This window comes from Simochromis diagramma, unplaced genomic scaffold (genome assembly GCF_900408965.1).
Source record: "Simochromis diagramma unplaced genomic scaffold, fSimDia1.1 OVJJ01000208.1, whole genome shotgun sequence".
NCBI classification, from domain to species: Eukaryota; Metazoa; Chordata; class Actinopteri; order Cichliformes; family Cichlidae; genus Simochromis; species Simochromis diagramma.
In genome coordinates, this window is record NW_024386789.1 from 3,593,727 (window position 1) to 3,612,720 (window position 18,994).

Sequence of the window (18,994 nt, forward strand, 5' to 3'; positions counted from 1 at the left end):
CAAACCAAACATGCCGCCAAAGCCAAAGGAGCGTAACCACAAGCTAGCATGAGATGCCTGTAGGAACACTCAATGCTATGTGAGCTTGATGTGCCCCTCAACTAAACTGTGTGTTTATATTGTACTCTATTTAAATAAATTGTAAAGTCGTTTACAAAATGAAATAACTGCAAAAGGCAGATAAAAAGCTTGAGAGCAACCAGATGGGTCTCTCTGCGGTTAATTCGTTGGTCCTGACTTTCATAGTCTCTTAATTGAATTTAAAAACTGACTACTCTTATTTGGCAAGGCATGACAGGGTTATGCATTTGGGGTGGGCAAGTGGTGGAAGATGACCTGGGAAGTTTTCCTTTGGATCTTCATGCTCATATTGGTTTACCTCTCTCCGCTCCCTGTAAGGATTTGATGGACCAGCAAAAGAAAAAAGAAAAAACCCCACAAACATGCAAACTTAACAAAGCACATGAGGACTGAAATATGATCCTCTCATGTCATAATACAATCAGTGAGCACTAAAAATGTTCCAGGCTCATTCATTTTGTCGAAATACTAAGCAAGGAATGAAAAACAAAAACGAAAAAACCCAACAACACAGCTACGTCTTTTCTTTATCCAACTTGTTTTTGTGTTTTTACTGCATGAAAAAGGAACTCTTGTTTCAATCTCTTGTTGTGGCAAACAAAAGCCTGCCAGTCTTCATCAGTCAACGCAATGAAATGTTCGGCCATTTTTAAAGACATAAGTGACGCTGGCCACACAGCAACGTCTGGAAGAGCTGTACCCAGCAAAGAGAATATCCACGAAGCGCAAAAGTCTCAATGGAAAAGTTGGTTTTGTTCTGAAATTCGGTCTGCGCCGCTTCATCTTCTACAAAGTGACAGGCCATGAGTCATGATGGTGACTTTATAAACCACTCATAAGAGGGAACAGTGGTGAAGAGGCCTGCGATGTGACTCACTCGTGCCCAATGCAACAAAGGGATACATCTCAAATAAGGATGTGGATGGCTGAGATAGCAAAGTAGCCACACAAGATATACAAACTCTAGTATGAGCAGTGACATCGGGTACTTGACTGTATAAGAGCCTACGTGAGCAGTTTATTCTGTGAGGGCTGTGTGGTGGTGGCGGCAGCAGCAGTGGTGGTGTGACTGAGGTTTGCTGTGGAAAATGTCCCTGCAAAGGGAGCCCTTGGTTCCTCGTAGGACATAGAAGTCCTATAGTCCAAAGAAGATACTGCAAAGACCTTGAGAAATTAGGCCTGTTTTGACAGGAAAATTCTGAAGGTCATCAGTGTGAGGTGGCCAAGCTGGAGATCTGTAGCTTGTCTTGTTGCTGATATCAGTCTGTGAAGTGATAAACACTCTATAATAAAATCCTCAGAGAACAGTGAGGGGTGAGCATTGGTAGTCTTGCATGGAAATACCTTAAAATGGCAGAAGACAGGCAGTTTTGACAGGTGGAGGTCAGGGGGTTGTATTTTTTAGCAGGGGGTTGGACAGTTCAGTTGCCGTCGTCGAGAGGGGGAAATGGCGCCTGCTTTTGTCTACACTTCACACCCTTTTTAATGGTCCCTTTTTAAGGCAAACCAATCGGACAAATAGACAAGTGGCCTTACAATGAAAAAAAACTTGAAAAATAAAAATGAAAATAATTATACAATATACACAAAACGTGGTCCTTAAAACAGGCAGGGTACATGCAGTCTTTGTAATGTGCAGCGTTCCCACAATGGAGGAGAAGAAAGGACTCGAGTGGCCGGGGATAAGAGAAGTCAAGAGTCAGGATTTGTGATTGAGTGCTGTGGAGGGAGAGGTAGGGATGGACGCTGCTTTTCCCAATCATGCTTTGCTGCACTTCCCCTTCTTCTCCTTGCGCTGGAACTTCCTCAGACGTCTCGTCCAAACGTCTCTCCACTGGATCACCAGGCTGTTCTTATCGGCCACCAAGCCTATGCGCTCCGCCCCCGGACTGCTGGCTCCACCTCCGGGCCCGACTCCTGGACCTGCTCCTGGGCCCGTTCCACCTTCAGCGCCACCCATCACCAAAAATCGTTTGCTCATCTGGATTTTGGGACACTTGCAGGCAAGGTCCTTCATGTGTACCCACAAGATGTTGTCACCTCTCTTTAAGGGTTCGCCCCGGCTCTTGTACACAGCCACCACGCTAACGGAGAACTTGGCCCAGTCACCCACCGTCTCCATGTCCAGCACGTTCACTTGGACAGCTGGGAACACATGTGCAAGAAACACACTCAGGTGAACGCTCAAAACTCTTTACGCTTTTTAATTAATGGTATGGAAAGGAATTCTGCTCTCTTACCATAATCCTTCTTGCAGTATTTCTTCATGTTGATCTTCAAGTTGCCTTTCACTGGTTTACAGTAGGACTCACAATCTGCAAAAATAAGGACAACCAAGTTCACACCTGAAATGCAGGCAGTGACTCCAGTGCTTGTTTTCCACCAACATGTGGCTGGGGCCAGTTCTCTCTTGGTGCACTGAAAACCATCCTTCATTTTGACAGATTTGGGAACCAAATGTTGCATAGTGTTACTAACAGAAGTCGGTGTGATTTCCTTGGGAAGAATATCATGGTCAACAGAATCTGCAGACTCCAAATGCCAGTCACTTGTGAACCCTCCCTTTGGGACAGATTTTTGACACAAGTCATCAGTCTTCTTTTTTGTGGTGGAAATGTGTTTAAGCATTTATAGGCTAGGCACAGTCACAGTATTGGTGAAAAAGGTACCAAAGGAGCACATGAATCTTTCATATTTGCTCAGTCTTACTAACACGTTGTAATGCATAATTAGTGTCACATCACTTTAAAACATAAAACGCAGTGATCAAGCAAATATAAACATAACATTGTGATATGTGCTGATTTCTATATAGAAAGGCCAACTTTGACTCCCCGTCCCATTAATATATTTCACATTTTTCTATAAATACAAAAAATACACATCAAAGCATTATCTACTTTTTAAATACATGTGTATTTTTTTCTATAATAACTGAGTAAACTTATACTTGCCTTTACAAACTGACTGATGTTGCCAAAGGCTGAAAGGAAAACTGGAGCAGCGCTAAATAATAGTTGGGCTTGGTGTGGTTTTTGTGTGCTAAAAAACAGCTTCTGACAAATCACACATCCAAATCCCTGCAACAGCCAGTGCTGGGAGGCAAGTGAAACATACCAGAGGAGTAAAAGTGTTCAGTTTGACATGTTCTCCGGGGCCTTGAGAAAAGGCAGAGCGTGGTGGAAGCAGGTCATGGTTGGATGAATGTGGATAGGCCTTGGCTGCCAGAGTGACAACTAAGACCACACACTGGACCGATGACCTCTGCTGACCATTAGTAGGTGGGGTTGCAAATGATGTGGTTTTTACGTTTATGAATATGACAGTCAAAATTGATTTCTAGGCTGGATGACCATTCTCTGATCTTTTTCTGACCGACTTTAAGGCCAGCCACGGTTTGGTTTGGTTGTTCTGTGTCCTCCAGCATCTTTTTCAATCCAGCTTTTCCCTCATGCAGATTTTGGCCAAAGAGCAGGCATGTGGCGCTGGAAACACTTTGGCGCTTGATTTCAGCATTTGGAACCTGAGCAGCCACCTTTCCTTCTATTATATGACTCACAGCTTACCTGCAACCTGAATCAAATTTAAAAAAAAAAAAAAAAAAAAAAAATTATTTGTGTGTGTGTGTGTGTGTGTGTGTGTGTGTGTGTGTGTGTGTGTGTGTGTGTGTGTGTGTGTGTGTGTGTGTGTGTGTATGTATGTATGTATATATATATATATAAATAAATAAATAAATAAATATAAAAAATTTGTTTGTACTTTTATGTTGAGGAATAGCTGTGTACAGCAGTTTCAATGGACCAGAAAGGTCGGAAAGAAATTCTCAGTTGTGTTATAGAACCCTTCAAAGATTTGAAAGCATATGCATGTAATTATGTCGCGTGGTTTATTTTCTTGTAGTCCTGAAATATTTGTTTTGCCATGTCGGTACTCTCGGAGATCAGAAAACATGTTTTGCAAGAACAAAGAGCAAAAGGAAAGGGAAACTGAGAAGATAAGCATGATTAAATAGGCTTAAACAGATGAAGTGCGCTAAAACAATGATAAGAATCCCTTTTAAAATTTAAAGCATTCACTGTGCTTTTAACTCAATTTCTGCCACTGGAGCTGCAGAAAGAAAAATGCTGTCGTTTGTTAGTAAGACTCATCTGTGGTTGACACAGGCTGCTGGATTCTGTGACTCATTGAATTTTGGATCCACAGCATAAAAATAAAAATCTATGAGAAGGATACAAAATAAGTTTAAAAAAAATGAAAATGGTGAACTGAAATTGCAAAAGAAACAGAGTTTTAGTCACTTCTAATGAAGAGACGTGAAAAGTTGACCACCAACAAACCACACGCTGGTAAGTGGACTGGTATCTCTCGTTCCCTTCAAGAGGAATAACCATTTAGCCGTTTTTGCTTTCCAAAGAAAACCAAATAAAAAAATCGCTGGACACGAAATGTCCAAGTTTAAAAAACAAAAAAAAGGAGAAAAATGACCCTTTTGGGAATGTTGTATGAGTGAAAGGGTGTTGTATTGTTCATTTTTTTTCGTGGAAGAACTGAGGAGGAGGAAGAAACGGGGGACCGAGGAGCTCATTAAAACGTCCAGAAAGGTTGGCTGTATATCAGAGTGCAGGAGATTTTATTAGCCAGAGAGAGGAAAGAAAGGGAAACACAAAAGGAGAAAGAAGATGACTTTCAATACGCTGCAATGAGTGGAGGTGTGGATGAGTGCAAAGGTGTGTAGTGCATGTGTGTACGTTTTACTTTAAATAAATGTTGCAGAATATCACAGTCTACTTAAGGGCTTTCTCATTAGTACCGAGTATGTGGTATTCATGTAAGTATGCATGCAGCTGTGACAGGCGTGCATGTGCATGAGATGAGCATGGATTTCATTAGATCACAGCTGTTTTGTGTATGTAGGTCTCTGTTTTTGTATACAGTGGCTAACCTGCTCTTGAAACTCTGGCTGGGGCGACAGTATGCTCTTTCCCATGAAGCACTACTTACTGCTGGGTGATCACCTGGAAAAGCTCTCGGTGAATTGCCCAATGACCCAGAAGGCCAGCCTGCTGAAAACATGCACAATTGGCTCCAAGACTCTCGATGCCCTCTTTCCCTTGAGCCCCTTTCACTGTGCCATGACAAGGACAAATTGCATCCAACGCCCCTTACACAAAAAGATTTTGGGGGCCTTAGGTTTCTGATGGTGAAGCTCTTTCTGTGGTAGTTTAGGAAGGAGAAAGATGGGGGGAAATGCTCTGGTGTGTTTGGTAGAAGCTGAGGTGAATTGACAATCAATGACTCTTGTGTTCTTAGACCCTGTAACATTTTCCCAGGAAAGTAGTAAACAAGAAAGGGCTGGACTCTGCTTCTTTGGGTTAAAAAGACCCAAGCGATGGCGGTAAAAGGTTATACAGAACAAGTTGTAAATGAGTGAAGAAGCTGCAAGTCTAAGGAAAATTAAATTCAGGACTTACAGTCACAGTAAAAAGAAAGTACACCCTCTGTCAGTTCCAATGTTTCCAAAGGAACTTTTTCCAGATGCAATTTTGCAAACTTGAGTTGTGCTGCCATGTTCGAAAGAGAAGAAGTTTCCTCCTGGAGACACTTCCAAACAATCCATACTTGTCCAGTCTTTTTCTAATCGTATCATCATGAACTTAACATTGACCATGCTGAGACACGTGCAGTCTGAGGTGTAGCCTTTCTGTTTTGAAGTTTCTCTGAACATTGTACGGTCTTGACTTTGGGGTGAATTTGCTGGGACATCCACTCCTACGAACGGTTTTGAATGTTTTTCACCAGTGGAATAATCTTTCTCACTCTACAATGATGGATTTCAAATTACTAGTTCCAACTTCGCAGATTGGTGAGCAGCATCAGTTGCTTCTCTGAGATGATTTCTGATGCATTTCTTCTTTAATGTTGTGCTAATACACAATTGAATACTCCAGACCTGCAAACTGTCCGAACTTCAGCTTTTATAGAGATGCTCACACTGAGGGTGTACTTTCACACACAATTCTGCGTTTTGCGTTAGTATTTTTAAAAATAATAACACAGTATAATCATGTGTTGTTCATCTGAGGTTGTATTTACATAATTTTAAGACCTGATTTTATGTTTACTTTAACTACACTCACTTGTAAACATAGTCATGGTAAAAGAAAAAATGAGATGAAAGATCTTTGGCTAGAATTCACCTCACCTAATTGAAATCATTTTAGGTAAAGTTTGATCCCAATTGGATTTATTTTATGCAATTATCTGCTCTAAATCTCAATAATTAACCTACCACGATTAATCTGTTGTAATAAACCATTTCTTTCCCCCATTTTTTGTCCAGGATTTTTGCTAAGCTAACCAGTAACCGGTTAGCTTAGCTTAGCTAGTTTACAACATTTACCTTAGAAACTTCACGAATTCTCCACCAGAAGATTGTTTTTCATTTCACACTATTAGACACATCTGGAGGTTTTTATTTGGAGTGTACAACCAATTTTGGCCTTTTATGTGGACCTCGGTAAGAGCCATTATAAACATCTTGAACTCTATGATTCGAGTCCTCAAAATTTATAGCATGCAACCTCGAAAGTTAAGTCGAAAGTTAAAGTTTGAAAATTTATTGTGAGGGTTCTGAAAATACGTATTATTTTTAGAAGAGAAAGGACATAAAAACAAGAAAACCATTATTGCTTTAAAAAGAATGGCAGTAATAGCAAATTTGTCTGCCGCTTCAGTGATAATATATGATATAAATCCACTAATGAATCAACGTTTCCAAATCAACACCACCATTGAAATCAAACAGTTGTAGAATGAAAAATGCGGACAGGGTAATTGACCAAAGCCTAGAGTGTTAGAGGGAGTGACTGAACAAATTTCCCCCAGTTACTTGCCAACACTCTTTTCATGCCTCGCAACGTTCCCCTTCCACTATATCTCCCAACTAAACTGTAACTAATCGCCTCAGCTGCCTATCTGCTGCCCTTGGCTTAAAGCTGCACTTAAAGTCTGAGCACAGCGTGTCTCCACTAACTTGAGGCTAGCGGTTGGGGAAACTATGCCAAGGACACAGGTTTTTCAAGACAATGTAAAAATTTTCCGTCCCCAGTGCACTCGTTTCCTTTGCTGAGAACTTCAAATGAGCAGACCCGCCCTCTATTAATATTTATTCCACGCCTTAATATTTAATATTTCTGGACACGTATTTTATGTTTTTGTTCCTCTCATAAAGTAGGGGTGCTCAAGGTGCAAGGAGTATATACTAACCTGCTGGTTCCTCTGTGCTGCTCACGACAGCTGTGGGGTTGACCACAGGGATTTCTGAAACACGCACAAGAAACACAAAGTTATTTCAACGATTAATTCTAAGTCCACACCTTTCAAGTATGTCTGAAATGATCTGGCTGCCGGCCTACAATGAGAGCACGTGTGGTCAAAGAAACAAAGTGTGTCCAAATTCATTAAATGTGATCCCAAATATGGGGGTGGGATGGGAAATAGTACTGAGAAGAAGTAAAAAGTGCTCTTTGAGGTCACTGGGGAAAAAAAAGAAGAAGAATCAGGGTTGTCACACAGTAGGTTTGTGGTGTACTATATGTCAAACTTATGAAAATACACAGGGCTTTCCAGACAGACGTGCTAGATAAACGCTAACAGACTGACAGGAATACTTATTGGTGGTGAGAGGGAAGACCGGTTCAAATAAACCATACATGCCATAGACTAATGCAGTGGTTTCAGTGTCTTTTTTTAAGGAGATCTTCAGACTAACTGGAAGAAATAATCAAAGTCCAATTTTAGTTGATGCTTCACAAGAATCGCACCATAAACCAGTTTGGAGGAGTCAGCGCATTGAAAGTAGGCACACAATGGCAAGGTGGCTACACTAGATTAGTTTCATCCTCCTCTAACAGATGTGGGGTTAACACTGCTGTGCAATCTCCATGCAAGCATGTGTAGACAGATGGACGGATGGCAAAGGGGCAATTTTGGTGGGATCATCTTGAGACAGATACAGCCCTCCCTTGTTGTGCCCGCTGGCTACAATAAAAAAAAAAGTGCCTTGTGGAATTCCTCCAGGACTTCTCCTTTAATCGTATGCATCTTTCCAATACAAATGCTAATGCTAACAACAGGCCCCTCTCCTTTTACCGTAAACAGAATTACTGGAACGCCGGCTTAGCATCCACCCAGAGGATCTGCTTTTGATTGGATTTGGAGGTTCAGGGGTTGGACCGAGTGTGTGAGAGTGTGTTGGCAGGAGGTAGAGGGGGGTTTCTTGGAAAGCTGTTTTGAGGCAAAAGCAGCAGTTGTCTCTCTAAAATTATGGACACCCTGCCAACAAAAACAAACAAGGGCACGGAGCTTTGTGAAGGCAGGCGCAGCTGCTAGAAGCCACTTTGAGACCCTTTGCCCCGATGGCCACATCTTGTGAAGATAGACAGATGATGAAAGGATCATTCAGATGTGGGTTGCTGCCATCATACTAATTGGCTTCTTAATGGATTTGTCTTCTGTCTTGGGATACAGTATCCTCCAGGGGTAATATGCTGACATCAGGCTATAATGGCAGACAGGGTTGTCATAATGTGCATAGCTTAAGCATGCCCACACCCACTATTCCTCTTGTTCTCGATAGACAGTTCACCTAATGGCACTTAAACGAGTATAGTCTGCCATCCATGACCACGGTCGTCTTCTCCTTCTTGCCTATCTGCCATCTGCTTCGGAGCTGCATGCAAGAGGAACAACATGGCACCGTGTGGCACAGTGTGGCAGAGCTGGACACGGCACTGGGCGGCGCGGCATGACTTGATTTGGTGGAGGCTATCTTTTGATTGTTTGCAATGTGGTACAGACATGTGCTGGGCCCACGGGCAAAATTCGTAACTTGCGTGGACTCACATTCGCTTGTTACAGGAAATCAAAAACCTAAACACAGCTACTAGAGCACACACACACACAAACACATATGGTACATAGTTAAGAGAAAGTAGAATAACAGCACAAGCGTTAACAACAGTATGCCTCTTTGTTCCTTTAGCATGGATCGCGTTTCAATTTAACCCAACTTTATGCTGGGGCGCTCGTTTGGCTCACGTTTTGGGCTCTTCTCCATGAAACGTCATTGCAGTTTCAGTGGCTATGCAAGTCAACACATGTCACACACACACACACACACACACACACACACACGTTTTCATATCCTAGTGAGGACATCTAATTGACAAAAGGCTTTCCCTAGCCGCTTACCCTAACCTTTCAAAAATTAATGCCTTAACCATAACCCTTAGCCTAAACTTAAAATGCCTTCAAACTTGTGGGGACAGGCATTTTGTCCCCATAACTGACTGTTGTCCCCACAAGTAGTGTAGCATTCCAATTTTTGGTCCTCACAAATATATCCAAATACGGCAGGCGCGCACACACACACACACACACACACACACACACACACACACACACACACACACACACACACACACACACACACACACACACACACACACACACACACTTGGGTTATGTCTGTCCGATAGCCAGAAAGACTACATAAAAGTATGTTTTCACTTATGTTCTGTATTCTTCATGGTTTGGGTATGTGCTGCCTTTAGCTATGGATCATGCTTTTTGTCAGATTTTAATAGTCACAGGCAAGCTGATAAAATGAACCATGACGATCTGATCAGTGTCGCATGCAGTAGCTGGTAGCTGCGTGTGGATGTGTGTCTGAGTTACTCACTGATGCAGGGGGCCACGGGCGAGCGGCTCTGCTGGTACCCTTTGGCGCAGCGGTTGCATGTGATGCCCGTGACACCGTCCTTGCAGGGGCACTGGCCTGTGGTCTGGTTGCATGTCTTGCCTGCTGCGCCCACAGGGTGGCAGTCACAAGCTGGCGTGGGGGGGGGGTGGGGGGAAGATGTCAAAGAGGGATGGAGGGTGGTGGGGCAGATAAAAGAGATAAGAGATACCAGTTCATCAAACCTGCTGCAAAATGCAAAATGATAAGACAAAACTCCTCCGACATTCAGTAAATATTATTGATTAATGATTGATTGACTGCATTAATACGGAATGTTTGGGGGCCCACATGTCTTCAGCCTTTATACCTAGGTTTCTCAAACTACTGCATTGTGAAAAACTGCATGCATATCCAGAAAACTGATGAGAAATAAGATATTTGTGTGGAGGACATTACAAGACAACTAAAAGCACAGAAAGCTATTAGATCGGGTGAACGATGCATGTAGTGCATCAGTTTCAGCAGGAGATGCAGACCAAATGCTCGTTTCCTCTTTCCTAAATGCTGTGTGCAGTCTAGTGCCTGCCTGCCTGGTAACACACGCTCTGCTGTTTCATCACTTCCCAAAAGTTCCGTGGATGCCCACCAAATGCCAACACCAACAGGCAATGCTCCGGTCACCTCACTTTGGCAAGACTTTTGACATTTGCTTTTCTAGGTGATTTATTTAAGCCACTTTAACTCATTAGTTTTTTTGGATGTATGAAGAGCAGTTAATTATATGAGGCCTAGAGTGTTGGTTGAAGCCATTTGACAAAAGCTTACAAGAACACAGGAAGTGTGAGAGCAAAAACACAATAAGCCATTAAACCCAGTAGGAAAACTCTGCCTTTTCCCCCTTTGTTTTCAGTCTGACACTTTGGAAAAATATTCTCAGACTAACAAAAAAAAAAAAAAAAAAAAATGGCAAAAGCAAACTTGCAAGGGCCTCAGCTGTAACACAATAGTTGTAATTGTCCAGGCTTATCAAGAAAAGGCAAGAAGGACCAATATTTCATACAAGGGAAAAACCCTGTAATCCAGCAGACTTCTACAGAGCTTGCCAGGGAAAGGCAGCTGCTAACATGCCACGGTTTCTTCCCACCACCTGACGAAACTGTTAATGTGTTTATTTGCGCCCAGCGATTTTTTTTTTAAAGTTGCTACAACAAAGGAGAGGACCCTACCACCTGTTGGATCGGCAAAGCGAGCGTTTAAATGGCTGAAACTGACCCAAGAGTGTCTGCATGACGGCAGGGTGTGGGGAGATTAGCTCAGCTCAGATCTTTAGAATCGTGTCTGCCTTTTCTGGCAAGGCCAACGAAGTCTACAGGTGTCAAAGTGGCTGCACACTGTTTGAAGCCGAGATGTAAATCTGATGCTTCATCATGAGTGCAAAATCCCCATTATTTGAGTCGCGCAGACTCCAATGGGAAACTTGAGCTTTGAAGGCACTTGGTAAAGTGCGACTGAACTAAGGACAAGAACGTTAAGCATGTGGCAGGGTGTGATGCAGGACTAATTTGGGTGCCGGGGGTCACCAGACGCCTTTTTATGCTGTGCCAGCAACCTCCACCTTCATTTAGAGCCAGAGTTTCTTCTGCTTCTGGCTAGGAACTATTTGGGATTTTCCTGAAGTTTGCATTCTCAATAAAACTCAAATGATGTAGTGCATTGGTCCGTCAACTTTTACCGTTTTTCAAGTAATGAAAAACGTTTTCAGACCAAAGGAAAAGCACATGTGAGATGACCCATGTCATAATCCCAAGTTGTTCCTGCAGAGACATGTGACAAAGGCAAGGAGTTTTACAAGCTATTGTCTCTGCACTGATCACTTAACATTGACAGGGCTGGTCAGTATAAACAAACTGCGAATGATGCACAGCGACCCCCTCGCTTCCCTTCTAATTGAGACTCGGACTATTTGGAGTTCAGAGGTTACTGTCAGTGTTCACATTGTTCAGTAAATAACCAGCAACGGCCAGATCTGAACGAGCTGTCAGGGGCAGGCAGGATGGAGACGGGGGTTTGGTCGTGTCAGTCTAACCCCCAGCCTTCCTTCCTCAAACTGTTTTTCTGAGGTTTTATGTGCAGAGGCTAGAGCCAGTTAGAAAGCTGTAAAAATGTCCTCAGATGTTGATGGCTTTTCAAGCCCATGTGACTGCAGATGTGACAGGCGCTGCATTGGAATTTGCAGTCCCTTTCTCAGGCGTCTGCTTGTTTTAAGCGATTCAAGTGATTTTAAGTGACTGTGTTACTCAACTTGTGGTGACTGCACTTTGTTCACTTCACATTTATTTATGTAGCGCCAAATCACAAAAACAGTCACATCAAGGCATTTAATACTTAAACCCCAACCAATCAGATGATCCCCTATGAGCAAGCACTTGGCGACCGTGGGAAGGAAAAACTCCCTTTTAACTAGAAGAAACTTCCAGAACAAACAGGCTCACGGCTGGGCAGCCATCCGCTGAGAGCAGTTGGGGGTGAGGACACATGGAAGACAGCCTTTGTCTGCTGTCATGGAAAGTAGCTTTCAGATTTGCGGACTTAAAATATCCACGTTACTTCAGGAATCCTGGTTTTGTGTTTAGATTCCTTCAAATACGCCTCACACTGTGAACAGACAACTAGACCTGGACAAGTTTGATCAGTAACAGACACAACCCCTTCTAGATTCTGTACCGCCCACCAGCCTCCATCTATTCCCACCTCCTCCTCTGAACACACCTGTATTTTATTGCAGTAACTCCATTTCAGACATGACGACATGACACGCACCCCCTTCAACAATACCACACCCCTGACCTCTGCCGCGACCGGGTCACAGGCAGAAAGGACATGGAAAGCAAAGGGCTGGAAAGAAAATCATAGATGCTGGTATGAGAATAAGAGGAAGACAAAGGTTTAATGGGTTTGTAGAAAGGCAGAGTGAGGGAAGTCATAAGTCAGGGTGCAATCAGAGGTCCTGGTTGCAAACCATCTGGCAAGACAGAGATGAAGAAAAAGAGAGCAAAAGAAAATGACATCTCCTAGAATGCTGTGGATCAATCATGGAGCTGGCCCCCTCAGCTTTATAAATGTAAGCTTGGATTCTGTCACATCTGGAGCTTTTGGAAAGGAGGGTGTTAAACTGTTTATAACCTGATCACTTGACTTGGATCGTGGACAAACTGTAGTGTCAAGTGGCCTGCATGTGTGTGAAAACATTATGCTTCCAGGTACTGCAGGAAATGAAAGATGAGAGAACTATTTGCACATAGGGACGCACATCTCAGAGCGGATCTGTTGTCAGGGGTGCAGCAGATCCCTTTCTGTTATTGTTTCAGTGCATTAACAGGTCAAATGACTTAAGTTTTAAGGTATGTGACCAAGTCGCTGTGGAGGGTTTTTTTTTTGTAATTTTTTTGGCCATTACACGATGAATAGCTCAACATCTCATTGCAACTACCATGGGCAACTGCGGCCTGATATCATGCCATTTCTAACCTCTCGGTGTTATATTACAGGCTGCAGAAGGAAAACTGACGAGAAGCCAGTGAGAGATTCCCACCGTGAAATTTCAGCCAGGAGATCTTCATGGCTATGAGTGTTGGCAGCTTTCACTAGTGCCGTTTTTTATGTTCTGGAAGTGATTTTTTTTTAAACCTTCATCTGGATCATACGGCTACAAAACACTCTTATTTATTTGAGTATTTTCTCGAGCATCAAATACAGGAAACAAGTGTTATTTTTGCAATATTTCCAGCATAATATGGGGCTGAAAAATATCACTGCAAATGTGAAATAATGAAATCAATTTTCCATGAGACATGCATTGGTTACATGAAAATATTATGTGGTGTGTGGGCAAGGGGGGAAACATTCGGTGGGGTGGCCAGAAAGACTCCAGGCATAGTATCAAATCATTTCTCTCTGCTATGGTATGGCAAATCAGACATGCTGATTTTTTTTATTTATTTATTTATTTATTTTTAAATATATACATATATAGTAAGAGTTGCCATGACAACATATGTTTCCACTCATAAAATATTACCACTTCTCCCCTTTCTCAAACACATAGACTGGTTCAATCAGTGTTTGTTTGAACATTTTGTAAACATTTAGCACCGAGTAGCGCCAAAGAAAAAGGTAAACTACATTTAAAGTAATAATCTGGGACATTTTCATATAATCACATATATCTATAAACAGATATTTTCTACTCTATTAATGACTGACGTAACGCGAAGCGATCCGTGCTCGTGACTTGTGGTTGGTAATTCTTTCCCAGGAAACCACTTGTGTGTTATATTTCTGACAGCAGATGAAGAGCGAGCTCTGATCATAATCAAGGATAAATGAATGAGTGCTACAGTTCTGCAGTATGCTTGGCAGAAGCCTAATAGAAGTATAGAGGAGGAATGAGCTCATGCAGCAAATAGCACAAAGTATCTTGAAAGCCACGCTGGAAAATTAGTAATAAAGTTCTTCATAAACACTACAGTTACTTCTTGTTAGATTCTCACCTTTGCAGGCTCGCCTGTGGGTGATTGGTCTGGCCATGTCCCTGTAGAAGCCCTCCTTGCAGTAGTGGCAGTGGCGTCCTGCGGTATTATGGCGGCAATTCATGCACACCCCGCCACTTTTCCTCCCTGACAACTTGTACAACTCCATGTTGAATCGACACCGGCGGGCGTGGAGGTTGCAGTTGCACGCTGCGGAGGGAAAGAGCAAAGCCGTTATGGTATCGGCAAGGGTGAGGAGGATAGATGCAAAAGTTTACAATAACTTCTCAGTATTTATCTTAGGGTTCAAACATAAATTTAGCAGGCTGAAATGTTCACATGGAGCACGCTCAGCAGTAAAATATATCCTTACTGGTGGGGTATGTATATCACAAGAGAGCTGGGAAAGATTTTCAAGTAAGGCAGTGTAATAATAATAATAATAATAAGTGGTTTATAATCTACGCTGCATCTGTGGGCTTGGCTGCTATTCCAGAACTCATCAATCAAAAGTGATATTTGCAGAGCTCATTTTCCCCATTTCATAATTAATGAATTCGGCTTCTCTCAGCCCATTAGTTATTAATCACTGGAAAGAGAGACATTAATTTCATGAATCACTGATGAGTAAAGACTTCTTAGATCTATTAAAAGCGAGACCAATTCAGATATAGGAATGGGCTCGAGCTAGCTGTCTTCTAAATGAGGCGAGCAGGATATATGGGACATGTGAGGGGTGGTTATAGCTCTCCCAGTTACCCTTGAAATCCAACTGGTTCCGTAATGTCTCTTTTGCTCACAAGTCTTTTCCGTTGATTCCTCAGCATAAAACTGCGTTCACCAACTCTGACATTATTGATAAACTCTTTTCATTATCTAAACGTGGGGGTTTTGCATTTGAGAAGCCTAATGAGAAACCCACACTTCTTGCTTGTGTAAGACTTTGATCCAGAACTTCTGCTGGTTAAATCAAAGTCAGATCTGGAACCTGAAGACTTGGCCGTGGCTTCAAAGTCAACTGTCGCTGAGCTTAGCTTTAGCTCAAAGTTATCTGCAGATACATTTGAAAAGCGGTAAACAACAGCAGAGCTGTTTGAGTGAAAATGTCAACAGTTGTGGCAAAGCAGAAGTATTAGAGGATCACAACAGAAAGTGATATTCATTAACTTTAGTCAAACTGGAGAGGCTTCAAGGAAATAGATTTCACTACACAATAAATGTTTGGAATAAAACAAAAAGGATGTAGCAACAGAGACTAAGTTAAAACACACTGGGTGAGGGTAAGGCGCAGAGGGGTCAGTTACAGAAACATGTGAAATGTATATTTTCTGTCTTACCCACTCACTCTGTGTATACATGATCATATTTGCAGGGCTACAAGTTTGACACCATCCTCATGCCAGATGGATAAACATGAAGCTAGCGAGAACAGCCTCTTACGAGGGCCAAACACCTAGCCTGGCTCTGACCGGAGGTAACTAAATCTGCCAGCCCTCACTAATTAACACATTATATCTTGTTTGTTTGTAGAGCTATTTCTTGCCCAGGTGCAGTCACTTCATGAGGACACGTCACCACTCTGAAGTTGCTAGGCAAAAAGCCGAGCTACTAAGGTACTACGGCTGTGTATGAATTAAAGAGCATAAAAATGGTACATAACACACCTGTAACACCTGTAACCACAACATGGTACCTTTACACCTTTGCGTTGAGTAAGTATATAAAAGTTTGTAAGAGCTTTTCACAGACAGTATGTACAAATACATTGTACACAGACACAAAACAGTAAAATAAATAAGAAAATTAAGTAATTAAGTGCCATAATGGGCAATGAAAACAGGTAGTTTATTATTATCATCATCATCACTACTACTGAATAAAATTTTGTCCAACGTCACTTTTATGTTCTATGTATCAAACCCCCGCTTTTATAAGTTTTTAGTGTTTATATAAAGACCAATTAATAATTAATCATCTTTTAAATGACTCTGTCACTCCTTTAAAACAGCAATGCTGTTCCAAAGATTTGGGAAATATCAATTTTTTTCATACATATATATATATATATACACACACACATATATACATATACATATACACACACACACACACACACACACATATATATCTTTTCAGTAATTAAGTTTACTACTGACAAAATAAGAAACCAGTTGTAGAACACGTAACAAAATAAGTTTAAAAGTTCTAATTTCGTAGAAAATGAGATCTCAGTACCCATTTCATTACAAATATGTAAAGGTGGACTATAAATGATTTAGAAAAATAGAGATTTACGCAAACTGTGTTCAGAAACTACCTTAAAAACGACTTATAAGGGCCTTCCATAACGTCATGTCACAACTACACAGTCCTCATCTTCAACAAGGCCCCCCCCCCCACTCCACTCCACGACCCTTTACTTCTTTATTTTTTGGTTTGAGCCTGTAGCTCTGTAAAGCTCTTAGCTATACATCTGAAAAAATACTACAATCAAACTAATGTTTAGTGTTGAATGAATGCAGTACACTTTACCCACTCTTGCCTGATCGGAAAACACTGTGTTAGCATGTTGCACAGCTAATCTGGCTACTATTTGCACGACCTGAGTATATACGCCTACTCACCAGCGTTGTGTTAGAATACAAAAGGCCAGCAAAAAATGCCTTTAATACTGAGACTGCTACACAACAAGTGGGTATTTTCATGTCTCTTCATGTCCTGTAGTGCGGGCTAAACTCAGTTAGCCCGATTGTACATAAGTGGAAAATAAATAGCCATAATGCAAGTGATTTCAGAAATGGTAACTCTATTATGTGAAAATTTAGTGCAGTATTTCATTCTGTAAGACTCTTTCCTTGCTCTGGGTCCAGTTCTGGTTCAGACGTGTGGCTGAATTCTGGAGTTTTGTTACAAGACAGTGCGTAAGTCTATACTTACAGGATCTGGGCTTATGGCGGGTAACCAAAGTTCTTTTGCTTTACTTTTCCTGTTCTGAGATATCTATTGCAATGGCAGGAGAAGGCACAGCGCTGTTCCAGATAAGCTGCCACTGCCAAGGCCCCTATTTTATTTAAGGGAAACTTTATAAAACACAGCAAAGACCGTGTTTGTACAACCACTGCAGGATGAGAAATCCGTTTTGTATTTTAAGCTGACACTTGACATGCACAGTCTTGAGAGATATGAGACTTAGATGAACTTATAATGATAATGGTATAATGTGTGACCTTTAAGACATATTTCCCAATAATTTACAGATGATTTTCATTTCTCTGCTCCAGCCAAGGTCAGTTCTCCAGTTCTATTAAGTTCAATGATCTGAGCTTTTTGCAATCACTTAAAGGACAACTTCACTGGAGGAGAATCCCTCAAGCGCAAATGTTAAGCAATAAGTACCCCGCATGTGGTGAGCAATACATATCGCTGTCCACACTCAAAGGAAAGCCTGGCACCTGGTTGGGAAAGAGGCCAAGTCCCCCCCGACCCACCCACTTGCGGGCCCTGGAAGAAAAAGGGGAGCACATTCCCAGACTGTTTCCCAATTCCATCTGGTTATTATGTTGCCCAATTTGTATGGAATCCTCGAGCTAATGAAAATACTGTTTTATGTATAAATTCATATCAAGGCAGCGCTGTTTGTGTAGAGACCCTGCTGGATTTATTTGCTGTGCTTTCATACTCTGGAGAGTCCAAGATCAGAATTAATTCTCAACCCTGGAGAATTATCCAAAATGGAATATGAAGGCAGTGTTAGGGGAGCAGGGCAATTTAATCCTGAACAAAGTTTGAAAAATGAGTTCAAAGCCTTTTAACCCTTAGTCTGCTCTTAGATGGCGAGATGGTTGGTCCCAGGTTTGAGTGGGAAAAACAATATACATTGACTGGTGAGAGACTCCCTGCATGTGTGTGTATGTGCATGTGAAGATCTAAACAGCCTGTCCAACTTCTTCTAAGGGAAATGTGACAAAGAACACACACGTCACACTGAGTGGCTGGGGCTGCAGGGGTGGAAAGCGGGTGGGGGCATGGAGGTAGGGGTCTGTGATTGTGATCAAGCATCTCAGACACACACACAGCTGTGAGCACTTGTGACCATTAACACCTTGTAGCAGAACATGAAAGCGATGGATCGCGTTTTCTGCCCAGCTGAAGTACCAGCGGACCTCTTATGGCATCCTCTAGATTTACAGCTGTGCAATAAGATCGGCCAACAAAGACCGGACTGAGCTTGGACACGCTTAAGTGTGGAGAATGTAAAAGAAAGCTCCAGAATTTAACCTTTAAATGATTTAGCACGTGTAGCTGCAAAGGATTTAACGACATCCAGACATTTTGTCACAGGAAGAAAGAATTGGAAAAAGTTTAGTATCTGACAGTAAAAGAACGACGCAAATGGGGATGGATGCAGAAAAAAAAAGTGCAGGAGAAAAATGAACAAATCCCAGAAAATCAGCACAAAAAAAATTAAAAGCAAGTAGGTGTTTCTATGCTACCTGCATGTGGTTTTTTCCTGCACTTCACACCCTGCGTGCTGTTAACTCAGAGCTACAGCTGCCCCAAAGATCCTGGAATGTTTATGGGTTTGTTTTGAAGTGCCTGTGCACACACACACACACACACGCACACGCACACACACACACAC

General features: G+C 42.0%; 1 protein-coding gene across 3 annotated transcripts in view; it reads right to left on the reverse strand.

Annotated features, from left to right (window-relative positions):
- Positions 1 to 280: 280 nt before the first annotated feature.
- The window catches only part of ntn2 (netrin 2), a 41,265-nt gene continuing 22,551 nt past the window's right edge, over positions 281 to 18,994 (reverse strand). For all 3 annotated transcript variants that reach the window (XM_040023499.1, XM_040023501.1, XM_040023502.1), the window contains exons 3-7: positions 14,374 to 14,562; positions 9,824 to 9,973; positions 7,348 to 7,401; positions 2,322 to 2,396; positions 281 to 2,226 (exon numbers count right to left, since the gene is read on the reverse strand). In XM_040023499.1, coding sequence (XP_039879433.1) covers positions 1,841 to 2,226; positions 2,322 to 2,396; positions 7,348 to 7,401; positions 9,824 to 9,973; positions 14,374 to 14,562 — 854 coding nt within the window. In that variant the 3' untranslated portion in view covers positions 281 to 1,840. The remainder of the gene's footprint in view (positions 2,227 to 2,321; positions 2,397 to 7,347; positions 7,402 to 9,823; positions 9,974 to 14,373; positions 14,563 to 18,994) is intronic.